Below are 15,917 nucleotides of genomic sequence, written 5' to 3' on the forward strand. Positions count from 1 at the left end.
GAATACATCGCCACACTACAATTTCAAGAGACGAAAGTTTCACCTTAAGGGAAGGGGAAATAAAGAGCGAGACAATATTTCTGTAGCAGATGGGTGAAGGCGCGAGGTACAATCAAGTTCTTAGAGAATTCCGGTCGTCTGATAGCAATAGGCACATGCACTTGCTGGAACTGAACACATGTAGACAGTATTCTTGGGATTTCGAGTAAATGAACGTCTTAAATTTTTTTTTATTTTACATGCTTCAGAAAAAAAATTCAATGCTTGAACATATGAAGATGTGGTGACAGAACCAAATTAAAGCTATCCAAGAATGCTAGTTGTAGAGAAGCTTGCCAGAATGGAACAATAAATGCTTGATGCCCAAGATAGAGGGTCCACCTTGGTATACGGAGTCCAGCACTGTCAAACCATTCATTGAAGAAGCTTGATTACTTCTTCCTGAATAAAGCAGGTGCCCAGGGACATATTTAATTATATGATCATGGACCTATCCTGTTTTATATTCCTTAGCCACTTGATAACTGTTGAAGTATATTAGTCTATGGATGTAAGTGCTTACTCTGGCTGCTCTCAAATGTCAATGCAATGCAGACAAGGACAAAATGTAGCTTCATTTGTTTTTAATCATTACAGCACTCCTTCAGCCATGAACTTAATTGAAAAATGCAACATTCTTTTTCATTACATCAGCAAACCTATCTGCTCAGTTCTCTCATTCTTCAAAGCTGCCCACTCATGGTACACTTAAAAAAAACAGTTGATACAAACATATAGCATTAAGTGAACACATCAATCTTTGAAAATGGGATATGCAACAGACAGACTTGTGATCATGACAACATGTGCAAGTACACAGTCCAGTTTTCTCAAAAATTGCACACAACCTCCAGAAACAAATGAGAAACAGCAGACACATTTGTTACAGTTCTTTCTCATTTCTTTCTTTTCAAAGAAAACAAAAAGTACCTAATGCACATGACCTCGGGCAGGATTCATTGCACATAGCTAAAACGCAAGCATGCACTCCTGTGTCTGCCCTGCTAGGAACAACAAAGAGCACATCACTTCTGACACCAGTGTCTCCAAAGAAAAGTTTTGATTTTTGGACCAGACAGTTGATGGGTGACGCAACAACTACAATAGACATGTCAGGCCTATGAATAAATCCTTACATATGTTTCAACACCATGAAATGGTGAGCTTGCATGCATATGAATGCTAAAAATGACTCAGTCATATGTAAACGCATAAAACCAAAAAGCACTTTCTCCCCATACACTATTACTTTACCAGTACAAAATATTTCTAAAAAACCAGGCTAAAAAAAGTGTCTCATTCCATTGATCCAGAGGATTGTATTAGATTTAATGTAAACAAAATCAAGCTATAAGTAAATGTTCTTCTAAAGGTGCACAGAACACTTGTGGTTGAACTGCACAATGCAAAATCACAAAAATGCAAGACTGATATGCACCTCTGTTTTTGTTTTCCACTGAGAAAATAATGTTTCCAGACCTGTGGCCGATTCACCAAGCAACAGTGGCATTGCTGCATAAAAAAAATATCTAGAAAGCACTCAGCCACTATGCTTAAAATCCAGCAACTGATATTGTCAAAGTGCTTACATATAATTTGCTTTTTGCTCAATATGTACCCATAAAAGAGAAAATGACATTGTGCCCTTCAGCCATAACTGAACAAAACTACAAACTTGGTTTGTACAAGTGGTAGCTTTTTTGATTAAACTTTGCATGCTCCATGACCTGAGCATTCTTGAGATATACACATGCCGGTTTCAAGGTGAAGCAGATGCCCGTCTGTACCTCGCAATTTCAAGCAACATCATAATAAAAATTTCCACACACGTCATGCGCATATCCTTGACATGCTGTCTTCGTGTCTGTATCACCACACTCATGGGTGTAATTGCACCATAATGTTCATAATGTTGCAAGTGTTTGAAAAAACAAAGACCGTATAATGTTTGTAGCTTCACAAATGAGAAAATGTGTCGCACGCCTTCTGAAGTCTGCTCATGTGACCAACCCTCCCTGTTTATTAGTGTTTAGATATTGACTGTGCAGGACAGACACATGAAGCAGATGATTTAGTCTTTGTTGCTAACATAAACCTACCATTCTTTTGTATACATGCTTCTAATGCAGAGTACGAATCAGGAATTCGTCACTCGGCTAACAGACAGGATTGAAACATAATTCCATGACTCCTTTGTGGCATGTTCAAGCTATAAAGGCACACATGATCATTTGCTCAGTTTGTCCCTTTTTAAACGCAATATGGTGTCAAAGGCTACAGGGCCCTTTCACACAGCACCTACATTTCATAGGCATGCTCAATAAAATGCCACTTGACAACACTCAGTAACACATAAATTAAAAGCTTGTAAACATACCAGTAAAAGAATGCGTGTAAAAGAAAAAAAACAACAAATCAACAAAGAATAGAAACCACTGAGACACAGCTTACTACCCACACTTATCCTTGAAGATACAAAACCATTGACACAAAAACTGTCACGAATGAAGAAAAATATATATATTTTTGGTACAAGAATGCAGCTTTCTCCAAGTTTACCTTTCTCTGAGCATGCACTTGCAAACATCTCTCGCCTCACAGCTGAGATCAAAAACAGGTGAAGGTGACTGTTTACAATGAGGTTGGCAAGGGAAAAAAATGATTCTGTTCCAGACAGTTTTAACACTATGCTGACTCTTGACGCGCTGAGACGAGACTGGAGAATCAAGAGAAAACTGCACAATTATATCGAGGAGCCTTCAAAGTGACAAGGATATAATATATACATGGCCACACTAACACTTTCTGTTGATTTAAAGGTGTCGGGAAGGGAAAGAATACTGCATTTGTGTAGTAGTACGAAACAAAAAAAAAAACCCCTCCCCCCAAGGTTGGCACATATTACGCTTCTCTCTCCAGCACAGTGTATGAGTAAACAAGACAGGCAGAAGGCGCAATGTTGATCACTGTACAGGCGGGAGTATATCCAGCTCCCTGCGTCCTGTCCCGTCTCGTGTAAGAGCTATTTACAAGGAAGGGGAGAGGGAGTCACACTGGAACATCTCTCTCTCTCTACAGCAGGCCACAGCAGAGGGCTGCAAGTGGCACAGCAAACACAGCGAGCCGCTACCACTACACGGTAGGACAAAAATTGTGGCTAGCAGCTCTCTCTAGGTGATGGCACACTTTCTTGAGGTTGGATTAAAATACACAGCCATTAGTACTCTTGAAGCCTTGCCCCTACACGGTTTCGACTTCTTCCCCTAGTTATTCAGTATCTGACAGTGCGTGACATGGAGTTTGTTTGGCAGCCTCAGTCCCTTTCCACTAATGTATACAACACCCGTAAAAGCACCCCTTACATGCCCAAGATAGCTGGGCCAAATTAAAATGCAAGCTACTAGCTGCCCACTGCACACAAGCGTACATCCAGGCAACCCCCCTCCCTTTTTTCCCCATCATTTTTTTTTTCTTTGTAACAGTACAAATACTACATGAGTTAACATGAGGTCACAGATAGGCCACATATATGTGGCCGAGTCACTCTTTTGTCCATGAGGGCAAAACAGTAAAGGTTTCAGAATAATGTCAACGAGAATATTTGAGTTAGCCAAAATGAGCGAATGCTTCATATAGTGCTGACTTTCATTTTCCAACTAAATTTAGTCGTCTGATGTCAGTTTTAGCAAAACTGAAAGCCAGTTTGCAAATAAGAGTAAGTGTACAAATGTTTTTCTTCTTTCCAATCAGAGAACTCAAATTCAATAAAAATAACTCAGCAGTCCCTGTAGGACATGTTCTCGAACACTGCTATTGGAAAGGGTTCCAGGGGCACCCCAGAGCTTTATAATTACCTTGACTGTAGATTACAGTTTATCACACGCAGTCAGCTTCAACGCATTTATTTTCAATAGGACCAAGAAATTTTAAAGAGCAATGAATATGAGCATACTAAAAGAAAATATGGGAAAAAGCACAGCTGTTGGTGAGGCGTCATTATGTGGTGAAATACAGTTAAAATGTCCAATTCCACAAAGCCAAATATGTGTTGTGCCATAAAGAAAAAGTAACCTAGTGAATAATGCACGCCTCCTGACATTTAAGAACACTGGCTATACATTTCTGTGTCACCACCAGTGGCATAGCCAGGAATTTTTCTTTGAGGAAGTGGAGGAACACAGGTGGTTGGGAGGGATGCACATGACCAGGAAGTGTGAGGACTGGGTTGATATCCTATGGCATTACAAAAATGTTTGGAATGGGACACATGCCTGCTTTGGTACCCTCTGGCTATCTATGGCCCTGCAATCACCACACTGTGCTCTTTAATTTGCAACCTTTGTATCACACATGAATCGCAGCTGAACTTTCAAACAACTTATTTCCTAAAACTTTTAGTTGGGTAGACACACTCAAGAGAGTGTAAGAGTAAGCCAGTTTGTGGTGATACATGAGGAAACTTGGAGCACAACGCAAGAGACTTTTTTCGTGCTTTGCTCTGACCTGCAATGTCGGCCCGGACAGGTATTCTCTTCGCACCTGTGCACATGGGTGAATGTATATGTTCTATTTCTGGTTCATAACATTCGGTTGGAAGTAAGTGCATCGTCCTGTTGTTTGTCACTTGCTTTGCCAGTGTTCTTTTCATGCACTAAAGTTTCATCATGTAGACACACTTGGTCATAAAATAAGAGTTTAAACCCTGCTGCCCAGCACTGAATGTAGACCGAAAACTTATTGAATGTTCAGCAGTTAAAACAGCAAGAAATCACTGAAATAGACACAGTCTCCTTTTAAGAGTGTAGCAGCATTTTATACCCACACAAATGCTTGTCTCCTTATGCATCGGAAGCTTTAGCTCACACCTATTGATAGAATGATAGCTCCGATCAAATGGCAAGGCAACAAAGGGATGCTGTTCACTGCCTTTGCATCATAATTTCTATACAGCCACTTACTACCTCTTCCAAAGGCTGCTTGCTGCGAGTACTCAAACAATACCTACAGAGCATTGGAGCACATTTCACATGCCATCTTAATCCTGTATAGTGAATTTACAAGAAACCACAGTCAAGGAAAGGGACCCTTCATAGGTTGCCCTCACGGCACTACTTCGGCACCAATGGCGGCACATTGCAACAGCTCCTGATCATGATGACATAATGTCGCGCAGCACAGAAGAGCGAATTGAGAATTTGAATCAAGTCGGTGAGGGCAGGCATCACAAGGCCAATGACAAGTGTGTATGTATTAACGCACCTCAGAGCACAAGTTTTAATCTCTACTGCTATGAAGACTTCAAGCTTAACTTGAGGGCTCTTGGATGTACATGCCACACAACCTGCGGTCAACGGGCATCTCTCGATCATCAGCGGCCTCGTACTGTTCAGTTGACGACGCCCATCTCCAAGACTCGCACAACACCAGTTATGTGTGCTGGCTGCAAGTGGGCTCAAGGAGTCTGCGAAGAGTGGAGAAGGAGTCCTGTGCACATGTGCAAGTAGGGAGCCACCCAGTCGCTGCACTGTCCTCGAGGCACAATACAACGCCCCACTGGCAGTTCTTGCTACGTGACCGTCAATAGGGGCAAGGAAGATGGAGTGGTGGAGGAATCCGTAGATGGAGGAGTCAGAATGTCAACAGCGTCGTCGGGCTCTCGCTTAACAAGTGGCTGTCCTGTCAGATGGTGCACACTGAGAGGGTGGTGCTTGTTGAGGCTGTAGCAGTCTGCACGTCGTGCGGGTGGCCCAGGACTTGGCTCAGGAGTGCCTAGGCTGGTGCAGGGGCTGCCGGTGCTCGTTGTGGTGGTTGTATCCCCACCCCCGTGGCTCGTGTGCGACTCAGGCGTTGGGGCTTCCACTGAGCCTATGTTGTCCTCACTCTCGTTCGCATTGCCATCAAGCCCCTCCTGGTACCTGATGCATTTCTTCTTTCGACTGGAAAAACACAAAGACAAAGGCTTTATTTTAAGGATAAGTGCACAAGTTTTCATGCACACACCTCGGCGAAAACAAGCATATAAACAACTCGACTTTTGCTTCAACTTTTTCACAAGTACTTTTTGCACATCTGAATGAGAGTTTCTGGCTGCAGAATGTATCACTGGACTACAGTTTCATTCGCTGCTGAATGTTGCTGCGCAATAATCGTAATTTCCGGGAACGTATTAACTGGAACGTGTAAAACATTGCGTTTTATTGGGTTATTTTTAGTTTTTGAGGTTGCGAGCATACAGATTGGGAAATCGTACTAAGCGGGAACATATCAACGATGTTCTGCTGTAATACACTGCATGTGGCGACGAAAAGTTTGCCTGGATGAGAACGCTCACTGCATGCCTCCACCCGTTCCCATGCCTATCCATATGTCTGTGGATTCTTGCAGGCTGTCAAGGTACCGTGCATTCAATGTCACCATCACAGAAACTATGTGGCACAGTGTAGTGCTTGGGTGTGTGCCAGCCTTTACGGCAGATGTAAGGAAGAAGTGGAAATTTTAAGGGCTCGTTTTTTTTTTTTTCTTGATTAGACACAACACTAATCAGAATCAACAGACAATATTGTCAGGGAAAGTATAGGGGATGTCGTTAGTAGTAAATGTAATGAAAATGTAGGAAAAGTGGATGAAAAGATGACTAGCTGTGGGCAGGGAGCAAACCTGCGACCTTCGAATAATGCATCCAATGGTCTACCAACTGAGATACTGCGACCGCCATCCCCCCCAACCCCCTTCCGCTTTACCACGTTATGGGGTGTATATGTGCATTTAAACGGGGGAGCTAGCGTCAGTCAGCGCCGCCAGGAGCAATTATGGCGCACGTGTGACACTCTTTTTCTGCCTGCTGGCATCACGTAGCACGTGACGCAGATGCAGATGTGTGACACACAGCATTTGTAGCAAAATGGTAAAAAGCAAGGAGCCCCTCAGTGCAGTTTTAGCAGTGGCCATCATAAAAAATGAGCAAACATGTGGCGCCATAACATCAGTAACTGCCACCGCCGCGATGACATTGTTACGTTCAAGGTGCAATTATGATGAAAAAAAGATTAAAATTTGCCGCCAAAATTCAGCAGTGCAATCATTTCCCAAGTGCAATCATTATATGAGCCAATACGGTACTCCTGTGTCAGAGGGTCAACCTACTATATTCAAGCTCAACATATATATACCAGACTAATGCCGTGGTGTAGTCTTTCATACTTGGCATTCATTTAGAAATGACTACAATGAAAAGGGAAATACATTCTTACCGACACGGCTTACACCAATCACTCTGCTGGTCCAAGCCAAACCTTGCTCTGCACTTCTTGGGATTGTTTAGATCTGCAAACAACAAGAAAAAAGGTTCAACAGCACTGTAGGATAATCGCTGATGAGCACACAATCACTGCCAACCAATCTTTAGCAGTTTGGGACAATGCACACTAAATTACTGCCGTATAAAACTCAACTTTTTATGTCAGCACCAAACAGGCATCATGCGAAAAATAAAATGTTCCACTCAAAACATCTAGCAACAAAACGAGATGCCAAGAAATGCCATTTCATATGTTAAGACCATGAGTTATAATGCACAATTCACAAGCACTAGAAACGTGGCATCAAAGTTGTAACATGCAGACTGGAAATACCAGTTTCTCTACATAAGAGGGGCAGATGTACACAACTAAGACAGAATTGAATATGATGCTTTATTCTTTCTTATTGTTTTCATGACATAAAAAAAGAGTTATTACTGCATCAAGACTGCTACTAACTGGACTTTGATGTGTGCGAGAAGATTGTGAAGCCGAATATGAAAAGTGCGGTAGAACAAAAGCAATGCACAGTGCTTAAATTGTTGCAAAAAAAACTGGCTCATATTTTTTGTAGTGTCTCACGGATGCATCAAAAGAAGCTAGGTATTCAGACAAACTGAGCAATGCACATAGGATGCATTAAGAAGAAATAACATGTAGCGTATCACCAGATAAAAATAAAATGAAAGAAAAAGCCCAAGTTTCTGGCTGTAGATTACAACTAAGGAGGGCATTCAAATTTGATCAAACGTGCAATATTGGCCGACAAGCAGGCAGTCATGAATTCACACATGCAGGGTAACAGAAGCAAGTAAAGGACAAGCGGGCAGGAGGCTCACTGCAAGGACCAAAACTAGAGGGAGGAAATTGTTCAGCAAAATCTTACTTACACTGCCATTGACCTAGCCACAGCTGCATGTCAGAAGTGTAACAAACGAACGAGCCATTCAGTGAAAGGAGCCCTGGCGTGTGGTTCATGCAGAGTCAAGTCGCAATCAAAAAAGAGAAGATATGAGAGACTAGTGCGGAATGTGCGAAAGAAGAAAGCAGCAAGGCATACGCAAGTGTAAAAGTTCACACAAGCATACGCACACATAAGGACACACTGCTAAATCATAAACCAAGCAAAGAAAAAACTCATGGCCACCATGAACTGAAAAAGATGAAAGTATACCAGGAATAGTGTCCCTAAGGTGGCACAGAAATTGCCAAAAATAGAAACTTTGAAGCAAACACATAGGGGCGAAGTGCAAGAGGCTTTAGCAGAGAAAATGAAATGCCTTTTAAAAGCTAAACGAAAACAGGGCATAGAATAGTGTACTACTAGAATGGCAAGACAAAAATAACAAAATAGCAAGAGATATGGTAAACATGATGCCATTTTCGATTCATTTACAAAGTAATTTCAAAACAGTCGACAACAGTTCAATAAAAAGTTCTAGCCGAGGCCACACAAAGAACCCTCTAAAGGTCCATCATGGCTCATATAGCAGCTGCCCCAATGAAGTGTTGCAATGAAATAAAATATAACGAAGGAATTTATCTGAACTCTCACTAGCCCTGAGCGTTGTACAAGGAACTCTTTCTTTTTTAATTGAGCACAAATGACTACCTGTTCAGTCTATACAATAAGGTTTTCATAACTTATAATGACATAACTGATAATGAGTCAGTGCAAACATTGTACATAATATTGAGAAATGACATAACAGCATTGACCTCCATTTTGCCAGGTTCATTACACACACACGCACGCACAAAGAGTGAATCAAGATATCAAGTGACAACCAGTCAGCACACTAGCAATAGCAGCAGTCCCAAGTGTATGAGCTGCCATTTGGTACACTGTCCATTCTACATTAAAAGCAACGTTAACCTCCAACAATTATTATTACCTTAACAGGGACTAGCAATAGCAGCAGTCCCAAGTGTATGAGCTGCCATTTGGTGCACTCTCCATTCTACATTAAAAGCAACGTTAACCTCCAACAATTATTATTACCTTAACAGGGGTGCGACGGCTGAAACTAAATAGGAAGCGGTTTTTGGAGCAGCGAAATTTCTAGTTTGGAGCCGGAGAACCTTGCTTGGGAGCAGCTAGCGGCATTTAATAAAGGGTCCTGGGAGCTTGAAAATATAAATTTTTAGCAACGTGGGTGCACCAGTGCATATTTTCATTGGCTTATGATACAAATAACATTGAAACAGAATTTCAAGGAAGTTATTAAACAGATTATCACCAGGCATTCACAGCACTACTTTTCTAAATACCACGTGACCCATCTAGTCCTCGTAAGAAACACGTGAAATAATATTTTAAAAAAAGGTTTTGTTGAAAACTCGGTACCAAGAAACATTTAAAAAGAAAAACACATCACACTTTGAAAAAATTCAAAAATTGTGATTGCACAAGAATCTTAGTTACGTAACGGTGGTCCTTCACTTAAAGAAAAACCTGACATAATAGCTTCAAGAGTTATTGACAGACAACAAAAGCGCACAGCACCGCTGTTCGCGGCCACCTCGTGCGAGACACCCTACAATAGAGCAGCAGTATGGGAGCCAAGAAACCTTGCCGCACAAAGTCGTAAAACGCATGCATATGGCACTAAGTAACAAAGGAATGGTACTGATAATGCCTCTCCACGTGAGCAACCATGCCTTATTATTACTGCACATGTTGGCAGGTTCTAATGTTGTTTTTTTTTAATATTGTAGGTCATCACCATTGATGTAGAACTCCCAATAATACAGTAACTTGTGAATGCCGCCTGCGCCACAACTCGCGTGAAGCGCTAGCACCGCGGAGCGCTGGTTAGAAATTCGTGTCCACGCAATAGAACCGCCGAATGCACAGTGACCGGTTTTATTGCAAAGAAAGAATAAAACAAAAATAATTGAAGTCACCCTGAAGAACGGCCGCTGACCGAAACACCGATTGAACATAAAGCTAAGCCTAAAATCTCGCACAGCCCTGAACCGGCACGCAGCGATGCCTCTTAAAGCGCTTGTTGCGAGTTTAGATTACAAAATATTGATTGATAGATATGTGGGGTTTAACGTCCCAAAACCACTATATGATTATGAGAGACGCCGTAGTGGAGGGCTCCGGAAATTTAGACCACCTGGGGTTCTTTAACGTGCACCCAAATCTGAGCACACGGGCCTACAACATTTCCGCCTCCATCGGAAATGCAGCCGCCGCAGCCGGGATTCGAACCCGCGCCCTGCGGGTCAGCAGCCGAGTACCTTAGCCACTAGACCACCGCGGCGGGGCAGATTACAAAATATAGCAGTGGCAAATCACCATTGATGAAAACTGTGCCAGGTGATCGCCGACGCGTCACGAGTCGTGAATAAGCACCAAGGTACCCGTTAATATAGTTTAAAATGGTTTGAGCGCGCATTCTGTCACCACGGCTTCGCAAATAACCAAGTGTTTCTCTCTACCTGTGGACACCAATGTGCGCACTTTGCGTGCAATCGCTTTTTTAAATGCGATGAGAACTCCCTTGTCTATTGAAATAAATTAGTAGCTAATAGGCATAAACCGGGAATGGATTGCACTCGTTCTATCTCTCACGGAAGCCATTTTGAGAACCCATGTGCAGGCGTTAGAGCATTCAGGAGACCAGTCGCATGCATGAAATTGACTCCACGTCTACAGTTACTCGCTCATGTCAAACGTGCAGGCGTATGTAACTCCACGCAGCAGCGTCCACATAAAAACCGCAGCGACCAAAGGAACGCGCTACGCACAGCAAAGAACCTAAGAGTCCACTCCGCTATGCTCGCCAATTGACTCCGCGGTTTTTGCTAAGCGACATTGGCACCAGAAGACACGCTCAATGCACGGCAGCACATGTTTGCGGGGTCACGCATATTTACAACATTTAAGAGGAGAATATGGCAACATCATGCATGGTGTCACTGTATTCCAGGTGCAAAGTAAAAAAAAAAAACACGATTGGGCGCGTCTTTATTAGTCAACTCGGCTTTTTTCCCCACCGAAGCTTAGGTTGGCATCATCAAAATTCTAGCTTTTGAGGCTGCTTTAGAGCAGTTTGGCGCAACTTTTACAATTTTTATGCTTTTGGAGCAGCTTGGTGCTACAAAACGGAAAGGTATCAAAAATGCACAATATGCGCAGCTGTCTCACCCCTGCATTAAAAGCAGACATAGCACAGTACTTGATAAGGACCAACAATATATGACAGAAACCATTGACATGTCAGGGAAAGAGCTTGGTTACCCGGTGGAAATGCAATAAGCTAGGCTCGTGTGACTAGACTTGCAGTTACGGGGAGACGAGATTATAAAGAAAAAAAGAAATGCGTTAATCTGTAGCCTAGGGCAATAAAATTTTTGCACTATATAGAAGTCTTTGTGCTGATTTTAAATATGTAAATAGTTTTATAGTAAGATGCACAGTTTTCGTTTTGTGCTATGACAATGTGTAAAGTGTAGTTCAGTTTAGACAAACATTTTATGTCAAACTTTCATGGTTTTAAGCATATAATGGCTCATATTACTGCACATTAACAGGGCAATGCAAATAACTACCAAGAAAGTGTGTATAGGACATTTTATTGGACAAAAAAAATTTTAATGTGAAAATATTGGAATCCTTAGCCCATAATAACTGCTTACTTTAGGTTGGTAATAATTAAACAGGCGATATCAAGTTTTGAAGAAGATACTTGCACCCTTCACATGTTAAGGAATATGTGGGCACAGTTTCATTCTGGCCGGGAAATCAGAAGTACTAAAAACATGATGCCTGAACTCAAAAAGTTGCCCGAAACTGGGTCTTGAAAATAAAAACAAAACAATGCATAGGAAAGATGTAAGTGAAATCTCATCCATGTGAAAAAAATATGTTTTTTAAGATGATTTTACGGTTCATGTGCAGAGTTCTGCACCAGCTAACAACATTAGCAATGTCAATTTGCAAAGCACTAGCTTTCCCCCAAAAGAGAGGAACTAATGGACAATATGAAGAAACGAGTACTTCTCCACGGATGCTGTGAAGAAATTTCATTTCGGAAGACAAGCGGACGATACACAAAGAAGTGCCAGCTATTCTTTTGCTTTGTCTGTTGCAAAAATCTCATGTTACGTCAGCTGGGGACTCGCCTTTTGTCACCTGATACATTCTTGCAGAATAGCTGCCTTTTCATTCATCTGCTCACACTGCTTGCTTTCATAGAGCAGCGCTCGTCATGTATTACATGCACTTTTTTCTTCAATGTTTCAATGTTCAATACATAAAGTGAGTGCATCGTCTACATAGCCATCGACATAGTGGTCAATATCAATCTCTTCACTTGGTAGTGTAAGTCAAAGGTTCGGTGGTAAATCTACGAGTGTGAAAGCGCAAATGTTATGCGAAGTCAGTGAATGAAAGTTTACAGAGCTTTTGAAATGAAATTAAGCATCAGCTTGGGACTATACTGCAATACTTGGCATTCAACAAGCAGCATTTCAGCTGAATGCAAATGCTCAATTTCTCTCCCAATTGTGCTCGTACCAGAGAGTTCTGTATACAAAGATTTGCTGATAAAAATCTCATGTTTTTGCCAACAAGCAGGCTGTTTCAATCACTTAATTGTACATTTCTAGATTCCCAAAACCGTCAAGCATGCCCTACCCAGTTTGTTTGAGAATAACTCCCACCACCGATTTCCGATACAAACAAACAATCTAACACGAGCATTCACCCTGTGTTCAGTTTCTTGCCCACTTTGTAGCCGTGTCTTGAAAGGTGCGATTCAAAGACCCTCTTCTCAACAAATCTGTACCACCCTCTCATAAAAACAATTTTTCTATTCCTTTCTGCTGTATACATGACAACCAAACTTGGCGAACATTCTTATTGCACCATTTACCCAAAACAAACTAAATTTGAAAATGAAATTTCGTTTTCAAAAATTGTGTTTTTAGCCCGTCATTCCCCCTTAACTCTGCCATGTAAATAAACGTGTGTTGCAGCATTAATAGTGTTATGTATTTCGACATGAACTGCCACTCGTATAAGTGCATGTCGGTGCTTCTTTCTGGCATATTACTGATTGATTGAGGACTGATATGTGGGGTTTAACGTTCTAAAATCACCATATAATTATGAGAGACGCCGTAGTGGAAAGCTCCGTAAATTTCGACCACCTGGGGTTCTTTAACGTGCACCCGAACTGGTGCATCACTGACTATCGGTTAAAATTATGTTCACTGTTGAGGCTCCATGGACTTAATTTTCGAAATTACCTGCCACGAACATGTCCTGGTGCCTGGTTTGGGATAACGAGCCCTAAGGTTGCTTCTTTATGTTCAGCCTGTGCAGTGTGATGTGATGCCCGTTCATTCTAGTACCCGACGCTAATTTCATCTTTGCTTCATTCGAACAATTTTATAGTCCCTTTCAAGTTCGTATTAAAGAGCTTTTACTGTACAAGAAAAGCTTTTCAAACAAAGAATCATGGCAGCACAGAAACCACTGAGCAGTCAACAGCAAACTCCTACTCTCATTCCACCACTCTGCACCCAAGTTTCCTTGCTTACATTCTGTGGGATCTGCATTTTTTCAATATTTATCAACCTGCTCTTATTTTCAAAAGATGATTTTTTGGTTAGCTTTTGTGGAAATTAGGGAGGACGCACCACTGAAATTCAAAAATGTCGGCATCCGGTACGCACCATTAAAAATGTCCGGTGTTTATGACAACCAGTGACTGACTGAGAGAGCAGGACACAGTGCTACAGACACAGGCACAAAAGGTGAAGCTAGGGACCAACTTACCTGCATCCTGACTCTTGTCCTTCTTCCGCTTCTTCTTTTTGCTGTTGATAGCATAATTGTCCCTCGCCGTCCAACCCGGATAGAGTTGCATGTGAATCTGCCGCTCCTTGCGTGCCATCTCATAGTACTTTGACTGCTCCTCTCGGGAAAGGCTGTGCCACTGGAAAAGAAAAAGAAAGAGGATATGAATCAGACCCCCAAATACACCAGCAACACTGTAGCACAACTCTGTAGCACACCCAACTGCAGAAAAGCAACGGGCAGCCGGCTGTTATTAGCAACTTCAGTCTAGCCATTACAGTCGAACCCCTTTATAAGAGACACTGACATAAGAGACACGAGTGTGCCTACAGTGAAATACAGGTTGATAAGAAAATGCATACAAGGCACCCTGCTTATATTAGACATCTTGTATAAAGGCCAAGAATAGCTGTCTGAAGCATGCTTCTTATATAGGATGTACATTAACAGATGTATATTACTTCATGTAATGTACATTCGTTGAAGAACTTTACAAAACAAGCACTCTTCAGAGAATCTTTTACATGTTGGTCGCAATGTGCTTCAATATTCTACTTTCAGGGGTAAAGAACTCTAGTTTAAAATATTAAACTGGAGGCATCAGCACAGCCCCACACTTAACAATTTGAGTATAACTGGATTAGCACACGCAAAGAAAAGAGAAAGCAGAAAAGAGCGCACCCGTCTCCCAAGAATCTGGTTGATGGCCGCACTCTCCTTGAGGGTGCACTCAGCGACTACCTTGGCACGCATTTCCTTCATGTACAGCATGAAGGCATTGAGGGGCTTCTTGACATGGTTAGTCGGCTTTTGGGGCTTCTTCTCTGTGCCATTATGCTGCTGCTGCTGTGGCTGGTGCGGTTGGCTGCTGCTGCTGCTGCCATTGCTAGGTGGGTGGCTTGGTGGCTGGCTGGGAGGTGGCCCACTACCATGGCCGTTGAGACCCGACACGCCATTCACCAAGTCACCACGGGAGCTTGGTCGACCCTGGTTGCACTTGGAGTCCAGTGGGTGGTACATGGCTAGTGGGTGCCTGGGAAATGCAGGGCCCACACTGCATTTGTACCAGCAACAAACCCTGACTGTAGAACTACAAAACTACACACAATGAAATAACCTTTATTGTTGGCTCCCTGTTTTACTGTATAACAAAACACTCATTATGCATTGAGAATACTGACAAAGCTAAGGTGCCCCTGCATTGAAAACTATTTATGCTGTAATACGAGTGATCCAGATGAAGATAATTTGCCATATGCATTCATGGCAAAACAGAGCAGCTTTGTAATGTGTAGTAGAGTAAGTAAGAGAAATGGAAGATATTGCATTATAAAAACGATACAGAAAAAGCAGACAACGTTCAAATGCTATGTTGTACCGTATCTCTCTAAGTACTCCAATGAAATCTTTACCTTATCAGTTAAATTTTTTGCTAATTGTTGCCCAAATATTTCATGAACACAAATACAGTTTCAAAAATATCACATATCAAACTTGTGCTTCCCAACTTGATCAATAATATACTATTAAAGGAACACCAACACAAAAGTTTGAAGGCAAGACAGTCAGTGAATTAGAGTTATCTAGAGACATACATTGATTGATATGTGGGGTTTTAACGTTCCAAAACCACCTTATGATTGTACGCCGTAGTGGAGGGCTCCGGAAATTTCGACCACCTGGGGTTCTTTAACGTGCACCCAAATCTGAGCACACGGGCCTATAACATTTCCGCCTCCATCGAAAATGCAGCCGCCGCACCC

The 15,917-nt window shown here is 42.0% G+C and overlaps 1 protein-coding gene across 3 annotated transcripts in view; it reads right to left on the bottom strand.

Moving 5' to 3' along the window:
* Positions 1 to 608: 608 nt before the first annotated feature.
* pan (transcription factor pangolin) overlaps positions 609 to 15,917 on the bottom strand; it is a 230,040-nt gene continuing 214,731 nt past the window's right edge. For 2 of the 3 annotated variants that reach the window (XM_037413461.2, XM_037413459.2), the window contains 4 exons: positions 14,836 to 15,208; positions 14,134 to 14,293; positions 7,290 to 7,362; positions 609 to 5,975 (listed from right to left, as the gene is read on the bottom strand). In XM_037413461.2, the coding sequence (XP_037269358.2) occupies positions 5,606 to 5,975; positions 7,290 to 7,362; positions 14,134 to 14,293; positions 14,836 to 15,208 (976 nt within the window). In that variant the 3' untranslated portion in view covers positions 609 to 5,605. The remainder of the gene's footprint in view (positions 5,976 to 7,289; positions 7,363 to 14,133; positions 14,294 to 14,835; positions 15,209 to 15,917) is intronic. The other variant, XM_037413460.2, reaches the window with a different exon arrangement.

Source organism: Rhipicephalus microplus, unplaced genomic scaffold, assembly GCF_043290135.1.
Source record: "Rhipicephalus microplus isolate Deutch F79 unplaced genomic scaffold, USDA_Rmic scaffold_49, whole genome shotgun sequence".
Taxonomy (NCBI): domain Eukaryota; kingdom Metazoa; phylum Arthropoda; class Arachnida; order Ixodida; family Ixodidae; genus Rhipicephalus; species Rhipicephalus microplus.